Source organism: Hordeum vulgare, chromosome 2H, assembly GCF_904849725.1.
Source record: "Hordeum vulgare subsp. vulgare chromosome 2H, MorexV3_pseudomolecules_assembly, whole genome shotgun sequence".
In the NCBI taxonomy this organism is placed as follows: domain Eukaryota; kingdom Viridiplantae; phylum Streptophyta; class Magnoliopsida; order Poales; family Poaceae; genus Hordeum; species Hordeum vulgare.
The window spans coordinates 90,404,760-90,414,327 of record NC_058519.1 but is presented as its reverse complement, the minus strand read 5'-3'; the positions used below and the strand labels follow the sequence as shown (position 1 = coordinate 90,414,327).

Below are 9,568 nucleotides of genomic sequence, written 5' to 3'. Positions count from 1 at the left end.
ACACCTCCAAGATCCAACTACTTTGCCACTTTGGTCGCCTGCCCGGACCCCATCCCCTCCTAGCTATTCCCCATCTTCTCCCATGGGATGCTCCCCAATCTCTTACTCCATGGCATCACTAGCAGGCGAGGTACTACCATCTTTTTTCCTATCTTAGTGAAGAATCCAACATTCATATATTAGTAGATTATAATATACAATTTTGTAGATAAGTGGGTGGAACTGTTGGTTTTGGTTGTTATTTGTAGTATATTATGTGATTTATGTTAGCACGTATATGGACAAGTTTAAAGTTTAATTGATAAATTTGAATTTTGAATTTTGAGATTTTCTAGATTTGGATGTATAACGATTATTCATTTTACCTCTTGTCTATTTTTTATATGCTTATAATATAATATTTTGGTGTATTACATAGCTAGTTGCATGAAAGTATGTTATAATACATAAAAAGTGTAGATAGAAGTTGGCAAGTTTCTGTTTAAACTACCGATTAATGGTTGACCTATTAATCCCATTAATAGGTCGATACACAGATTAATCGCTACTCCCAAGCCGACCGAGCACGTACCAGTTACCGATTTCTTGAACTGGTTTTCATTTAAACAGATTCAAAAATAGTAGTTTTAGACCTTTTTAGGATATTTGAATTTTAGCTGGGTAAAATTTATAATTTGAAGTTAGTATTATTTTGATCATAACTAGAGTTTTATAAAATCTTTTTTAGTTGATTCTTTTTGCTATTGGAGAATATTATAAAATACTTTTTGTTAACCTAATAATGTTATATTTTCTTCTTTGTTAAGTTATTAGTCTAGTATTTTGCTTTTCTACTAAGATTTATTTAGGACAAAATCTATTTTTATTATTTACCACATATTCGCTTCCTTTTGTATGGATCATGGTTAGTTCTCGAGAATGGCCATCTCTTCATTTCACTATGTTGGCATGTTACGTAAACTATGAACCTATTTTTATCCATGTTCTTAATTCTGCTAGTTAATACAACAAACTCATGATGTGGGTTTTTACTCCTGTTGTAAGATAATATAAAGGTGCTTGGATGTTCATGAGATATGCCAAAACAATAGACTATTCTCGAGAATGGCCATCTGGAATGCTCAAAAGACATTCATATTTTGTTTGGACATAATTGCATTGATTAACTCCTTTGTATAATTAAAATAATAAAAGGATAGCAATAGTTGAAATTTCACAAATTAATAAATAATTATTCTAAAAATCATGTTTCAAATGCCAAAATGCCCTAGCTAACTCTTACAAAGATTCCCACGGTTTGTCCAAAGTGGCACTTTACAGCTAAAACTTTTTCTTCGCGTGTGTCTCTTGCTTATTACGCCGTAACCATGGATAATCTTCATCATTTAACACGATGTTTGGGTCAGTCTTCACTGTGAAGGGAGGAATTTCATGGAAACTTTCCATAATCTTGTGACATGTTTGTCTTATCCTCCACTCCCATGATTATTTTCTGTAACTTCTCAAATCCCTTGTGAGATAAACCATTCTCCGCCTTCTATTGCAGCAATTCCAGTGTGGTACCGAGCTTTGAGTTGCCATCTTCGTAATTTGGGTACAACCGTTTTTTGTGATCCTCTAACATGAGATTGAACTTCAACTTCTCCATTTCACTTTTGCATTCTCTCTAGGCATCAACAATGACCCGACGAAGATCATCAGCGGGCACATCTGGTGCATGTTGATCTTCAGCTTCCCCCGTTGTCGTATCACCGTATTCATGGGGCATAGGATAGTTGGCATCATCCTTTTTTTCTTCATTCTCTTCCATCATAACCCATCTTTCTCCGTGCTTGGTCCAACAATTATAGTGGGGCATGAAACCGGACTTAAGCAGGTGGAAGTGAAGGGTTTTCGAGGAAGAGTAATCCTTTGTATTCTCACACACAACACATGGACAATACATAAAACCATTTTTACTGGTTGCCTCAACCACATCGATAAAATTATGCAGGCCCGTAATGTACTCGGAAGTGCATCGGTCACCGTACATTCATTGTCGGTTCATCTAAATTATGTAATTAAGTATATGAAAAACCATTACAGAACATCATGAATAGAGAAATGACCAAATTAATACAACTTCATCATCACATTAGAACCAAAACACGGTAGTGATCAAACGTTATTACTGTAAAAATAAATACATAAAGTTCATACATAGTTGATCAAACTAACATACATTGAAACTAACATACAATTATGTAAAACATTTAAATGCGACAACAAATGCGATCAGAATCGCAACTAAGGTAACAATTGATCCAACAACATAACGATACCAAGCCTTTTTATTAATGGCATATTTTCTAATCTTTCTAATCTTCAAGTGCATTGCATCCATCTTGATCTTGTGACCACCGACGACATTGGCAACATACAACTCCCATTCCATCTTCTCTTCTTCAATTAATTTCAATTTTTATTTCAAAAAATTGTTTTCCTTTTCAACTAAATTTAACATCTCGACAAGAGGGTCGGTTGCAATTTCCGGTTCACATACCTCCTAGATAAAAATATCTATGTCAAGTTGGTCAGCATAATTGTCATAAACACGAAATGAAACAAATAGTTATAAAATATAATATACCACATCTGAATCATAGACCGGACGAGAGACGACGGGGGCGGATATAAAAACCATGGCACTATATAATAAAAAACAATAATATAAAAGTAAGAAAAGTATACAAGTAATATTTAAAAAAAAAAAGATAAGAACAAGAGGCTCACCATGGTAGTGCTGGCGACGAGATCAGCGCGGGCAATCGACGGTGGTGAGGATGGGGACGGAGACGGGACGACACCCTAAATTAAACCACACCTACACATATGCAAAGAAAGAGGAGAAAGCTTAAGTGTGGCTCGTGAACTCAAGTGGCATCATGTTCTCGGGCATTTCATCGAACACCACTTGTGCATAGGAAAGGAAAACAAACTAGCACACACCTCCCACCTTCTGTGAGGAAAAACGAAGAAGAGGGTGGGCACGGGCGAGGATATATATAGGCAAACTTTTAGTCCCGGTTGGGGTCTAAAACCGGGACTGAAGATGGACATTTAATCCCGATTGGAGACGCCAACCAGGACTAAAGGGTGCCGCTCCTCCCGCAACCCCTTTAGTCCCGATTGGTGTCTTCAACCGGGAATAAATGTCCCACACCAACTGGGACTAAATATGGCAGTGCCGCCCGTCCGCTCCTAGCCGTTCGAACTGGCATTAGTCCCGGTTCGTAAAGCGGTCGAGACTATTGTTCAATCGGGGCTAGGACGAAAGCCCTGTGTTCTACTAGTGACACAAAGCTTGTCTATGATCTGACATAGTAGGAATCTGATTGGTGTATCCAATGATATTGATATTCAGGTTTCTTCGAAAATAAAAGATAAGGACAAGAAGTTTGATGCATTGGAGATATCAAAAGATATTCTTGAGTCTCATCAAATTGTGTTTGGTGGATCCAATGCATGCACGGTGATATGGAACCTTAGGTCCCAACATCTTATTTCCATCTCCTCATGGTCTAAATGAATCTTTCTCTATGTCTAAAGAACAAAAAATCATGAAAATTATGGATGGATAAGACTTGTCCACAATCATTTTTTCAATATAATCTGGATATAGACGACATGATGTACCATAATGAATGAGTGAAACGTGCTTGTGCTGATAACGTGTTTCAAGTAAAGAATGAAAGACAAGACAAAGATATGTTTTTTAGAAAAAGAGGAAGACCCCGAGCCTCTGCATCTGGACGATGCATGGAGTCACTTTATTAATTATTCACAAAGACCTTACAAAGTACTCCCTCTGTCCCAAAATAAGTGTCACAAACTTATAACTAAATTAGTATAAATTTTATACTAAATCAGCGACACTTATTTTGATACGGAGGGAGTAGTATATTAGTAAGTCTTAAGCCACCATCTTTGCAACATCTGTCGCTACTTCTATCCAATTGATGAAGGGGTGTCGATAGCCCGAGCCTAATACCAAACAGACCTCACACCTAAGCCTAACATCTAAAACTAGAGGCCCCAGCCAAACCATATACCTGGTCTGGGCACACACCAGTCCGGCGCACTCTATGAGTTCGCCGCCGCCGTCTTTCATCGACCCATCCTCAGAGCAGATACTGACGCCGCGACCTTGCCACGTCTGTCATCGACGCCACCACGACGCCACATAGTGTCATCCTCACGCGCGAGTCCGTCTACACACATCACACATCGAACACCGAGACTCCATTGTGCCCCGCCATCGAGATCCACAATTGTTGATGCGTAAGATGAAACACCGCTTCACCAAAGATGATGTTCGCCGGTCCCTCGAGCCCATGCACACCTCGAGGACTGACGCCCCCAAAAAGGAGACGATGCAAGAGCACCACTGTCATATGATCTGCTGATCTAGGGTTTCCTCGGAGGTAACAGGTAGAGGTCTGAAACTTCTCCACAACGACGTCTTCAAGAAAAGAACGACACAGAAGAGGGTCGCCATCGTCGACCTTGGTATCTAGCCGAGTGCAAGGTTTTCACCCAGATCTGTTCAAAGAACCTCAATCGGTCTTGTTTACGGACCATCGCCATCTCGCCGTTGCCGTCGCCTGACCAGCCATCAGTCGCGCCACACGAGCAACAGGGCAGCCCGCAAGCCCCAGTCGCGCCACCGAAGAACCCTACACCAGACCCCGTCGCTGACCCAGGAGAGGCCGACGCCACGTACGCCCAGCAGCAGCCGTCGCCGCCAACCCGTACCGTCGCGCCACCGCGTCCCACTGACGTGCCTCGCCGGCACTAGAACAAAGCATCTCGCGCTGTCATCCTCGGGCGGGGAGAGTAGAAGGCCCCGCCACCGTCTAGGGCAAGCGGGCTTTGCCCGACGACCTGCGACAACAACGACAAGGAGTGGTGGAGAAGGGAGGAGGGGTCGTAGATCTGGACTCCCCCGACCGCCCGTGGGAACGGCACGAGGAAAGGAGATCTGAGTTTCAGGGGATGAAAGGCTGGAGTAGTAGATGCTGGAGTAGTAGATGAAGAGTAAAGTAAACGGTTGTCTTTATTAATGATGCAATTATACATATACATATACATATACATATATACATATATATACATATAAAACATTTGAAAGGGTGCGTCCGAAGGATATGAGACAACCCCTTTGCCATGGCCTGGTGCAGACTGAACGTCGCTTCGAAAGATGGGAGAAGGGACTGGAAGCTAAGGTTTTGAGGTGTGGCCAACCGACATCAAATAACATGGGCAAGCCACAGGGCGGCAAAGCATGAGTGCAAGAAGCCAGTTAGGCTTCTCAGGCGGCGCGTCGGGATGAATGTAGGCACGGGCCGATCACTGCTTTTGCCACTCTTGGCGTAGGCTTCGGTGCATAATAACAGCAACCTTGGCACGTGTCTAAACTAGCGGAGCTTGCAACGTCTCCTACAAGAAGAAATGTGCGATGAACTAGTTCAGCTTAAAATGTCTCCAGGTCGTACAGAAGCGTTCGACAAATCGCTTGAGGATGCATAACACTGGCGGCAGTTTAATCAGCATACATTACAGGTGCAACTATATGTAAAGTACGGGTCCAGGATCACAACTGCATCAACTTCGAGCCAGCTCAGGGGCGCTTGGGAGGGAAATACTGTACGTTGTTGTCTTGGCACATCCCCTGGAACGACAAGAAAAATTATATTAGGTTAAAGCATCACACAGTTGCGTCGGAATTCTTGCAAAAATGAAGGCATGCAGTTTTTACTTGATACTCCTCCGGAAGTTCCTCTGAGACGGCCAGCGTATAGCACCCTGGAATGAACCTCCCTGCAGATTGAGAAACAAACATAAGCACATGGTTTCAGTTACGTTACAATGCAACACTTTGCTTAGCATAGGTTTATGCCGTGTGGTTATGGCATAAAAACAGACATGGTCCACCGGCAAAGTCAATTCCAAAGGGCTGCCGGAGTAATGCATAGGACCCCCATGAACCATTGGTATTAGTTTCTCTGTTCTTGGCTAAAATCTTTCACATGATTCAGAAGGGACATAATACTGGAGGAGTGGAGCTCTACGATTGAAGCAAAGGTACTGGCTGCAGTTCTTAGTATGGCACTTCTTTTAACTACGAAACAGTCTAGATTCTTGATGATAGTAACATAATACATATACTCTACAAAAAGAAATATCTTCCTTGGTATTGTTTCATGACGCAGAATTCAGATTATGGCCATCCGGTGAAGTATTAGGATTTTTGTCAATAAATCCTACGGACTACGGATCGTGTAGTGGAGCTTTCCAAAGAAATCTTTCTGAACAATCAACAGTTTTATTAACTCGAGAGGCTCTTTACTGTTGCTTCATTTTTTTTTAACTTTTGCTTCAAGTTGAGATTTCATATTCTTTATTATTTTATTATATTGATGGTTTATCACATTGCCTTCTATGATGTAATTCATAGACCATACATTTTGGAACCCTAGATCTTACTTATTCCTCTTCTTTTATCATCCCTCCCTTTATCCGCATCCCTTTAGTTTCTTCACAACCTAGAATCTCATTTACTTTCTAGAGAATTCTGACGAATTTCATCTAAAAAAAATCAATACCATAATCTGATTCAAAATTTGTAATGACGCAATCCTCAATCAGTACCTTTCATTCACATTTTGTTGGCATGATTTCCGCATCATAAAACAACATCAAGGAAGTAATTATCAAGAGTTTTATGTTCTACTTCCTCCGTTCCTAAATATGAGTCTTTCTAGAGATTACAGTACGGACTACATACAGATGCATATAGACATACTTTAGAGTGTAGATTCACTCATTTTGCTCCGTATGTAGTCGTACTGGAATCTTTGAGAAGACTTACATTTAGGAATGGAGGGAGTACTATAAACATACAAAAAATTGTGGAAGTATTGGATCACAGTATCAAGATGCATTACTTAAATAAAGAATACTCCCTCCGTCCGGTGAAAAGTGTACATATAGATATTTTAGGACAAATTATGAAGTGGGATAAAAAATGCATTGGAAAGGTGCAAGCCACCATCTCTCTCCTCTTTAGTTACCCAACCCCCAATAAGCTAAGTGCATGTAGAAATTAAGGAGACTATGTGTAGAATGTTATTGGTCTTGATTACCGTGTGATGAGAGAGAACCATTTCTTCCTACTTTAAAGTGCATTGAAAAGATAAAAGTACACTCTTTTGTGGACAAATTTTAAGGCCAAACGTACACTCTTCACCGGACGGAGGGAGTACTTAAGAACGGAAGCGAAGAAAAAAAAGATATGCAGTTGGGTAACAACCATGAAATCAGATAATTTCAAGTAAAGATTCCAATGTGAAATCTTAAATGTTACAAATAGAAAATTAGCATAACAATTATTGTCCTGTGAATTTCCTTGCTATAACAAGGACTCAAGAAAACCCTAGAATTAAACCAGCTAGGAGTGGATCCTGGCAAACATTTCAGTTCAGTTTTTTGATCCTTCACAAGTGGTAACCACATAGAGGTTAACATGATTTAAGAACTAAACCATAATATCAAGTACAAGCCAAATAGATATATTATGTAAGGGATGAATGCCAAAATACTCAGGACTCATTTGGATGCTTAATAACGAATTTAAGTATTAGCAGCAACCATAATATTTTTACAGAAGGGGAGCAAGCTGACAAGGAACTATAAACAGTATAAGGTATAGGCAGTAATAATTATAGACCTAAACCTAAATGATTAGTATATGGTAGCAAGGAGAGCTTTCCTGTAAATGGCCTAATCTGCTCCTTTTTAATACTTCTCCAAAAGATAACTAGGCTAGGAATGTAAATATGCAATAGCATAAAGTAAACCAAGCTGAACAGAGAAAGTAACGCGAAGACAAAAATAAGTATATGTTGTATGATAACTATTTAACTACACACTCACCAATTCTCAACCAACGAGCAGCCCAACTCCTAGTGGGATCCATCAGTGATATTATCCTGCAAGCCAAAATTGTGCAATAAAATCAGAAAGACAAGCACTGTACTGCATAAATAATATATATTTAAGGGCATACAATCGTTCTGCAATTAGCAGCAGCACATTCATATGAATACATAAATGTCCTCATGGATTATTCACCAAAATCACCCAATGAATTGAAGTAATCAACACGAGGGGTGGAATTTAGAGAAAAATAACAAGCATTGCATTAAATTCTTCCTCTGACCTGTTTTGTAAGTCAATTTGCAGCAGGTAAAGGCACTAGATATTTTTTTATCACAAAGAAACTCCAAAAAACGTGGATTTAGTGCATCTCCACCAGAAAATTAACCGTTGAGCAACACTAGCCAGAAGAAGTACAAGACCACAGTGCAGAATAGAGTTACCCAGTGAAGTTGGCGGTGGTGCAGCTGACGACGTTGTCGCGATCTTTGTCCATGTCCAGGAAGGGGCAGTTCTCGCAGCCATTCTCCCTGAACTGCACACACCATGCAGCAATCAGACACGGTAGATGTTAAACATCAGCAAACAACAATAACATTCAGCCACGCTACCTCTGCCACCAAATCGCACAAAATTTCTCACTGCAGAATTTACACGAGACACAGGCACGCGATCCAAATCGAGAACATGTGGCTAAACCCTACCATCCGACAGCGTATTGCTCCCTAAAGAATAAGGCGCCCTAGTTTGACACGCAGATATGGATTCAATTAACCAACAGGGAGGCCGAAACCCTAGGTCTAGACGAAGGGGGGGCGATGGGGGGAACGCGGCGGCGGCGGGTCGGTACCTGGTCGTAGGTCTTGACGAGGCGGCAGCGGAGGCATGCGCGGAGCTCGTGGCCGAAGCTATTCGGGATCTGCGCGTGTCCAACCCGCTCGTCGTCGTCCATCCCGCCGCCGCCGCCCCTCATCCTTGCTTCCCCTCGCCTCCTCTCTTCGCCTCGCCTGCTATTCGCTTCTGTCCTCTGTCCTCTCTCTCTCCCTCGCTCGCTCGCTCGTTCCGTCCGAACTCTCTCGTATCTTCCTTTTTTTTTTTTTGAGAGGATATTTTTTATTTGGGTATTTGTGTTTTCTCAGCTTCTCATATTGGGCCTTGTATGTGATGTTTGGGCGCATATGGTCCAAGTGTCCAACGGTTGTTGGGTTTCCCGACCTTCCAGAGCCCACCGGACTGCACTAGTAAGAAAATCATCTTCTAACAAAAATATAAGAAAATCATAGGAAGTGGGGTGATATGTATTTAAATTTCTGTAGGGAAAGAGATGTTAGTTGATGCATAAGATTTTTTCTTTTCTTTATGAGGTATGAAAAGAGAAGCCGGTTGTGTGAGGCCAACATGTTCTTTGCCCCGACGCCGTCCTTTATCCTAGAGCCACGAGAATGCTGTCTGACCTCGACTCGGGGTCCTTTGCCCCGTCTCAACCTCGTATTCCTGACGTGAACTCACCGACTCGGCGCCGTCCACCTCATCGATGTCACATGCCCATCTAATCTCCGTTCGACACCGTTCATGAAAGCGTATCATTCTT

At 41.4% G+C, this 9,568-nt stretch overlaps 1 protein-coding gene across 1 annotated transcript; it reads right to left on the bottom strand.

Moving 5' to 3' along the window:
* Nucleotides 1-5,491: 5,491 nt before the first annotated feature.
* LOC123425238 (transcription elongation factor SPT4 homolog 1-like) lies at nucleotides 5,492-9,042 on the bottom strand. The gene is made up of 5 exons (XM_045108916.1): nucleotides 8,828-9,042; nucleotides 8,421-8,512; nucleotides 7,975-8,030; nucleotides 5,798-5,859; nucleotides 5,492-5,710 (listed from the first exon to the last, which is right to left on the bottom strand). Exons 1-5 carry the CDS (start codon nucleotides 8,948-8,950, stop codon nucleotides 5,660-5,662), a joined length of 384 nt encoding a protein of 127 aa, XP_044964851.1. The 5' UTR covers nucleotides 8,951-9,042; the 3' UTR covers nucleotides 5,492-5,659.
* Nucleotides 9,043-9,568: the final 526 nt, after the last annotated feature.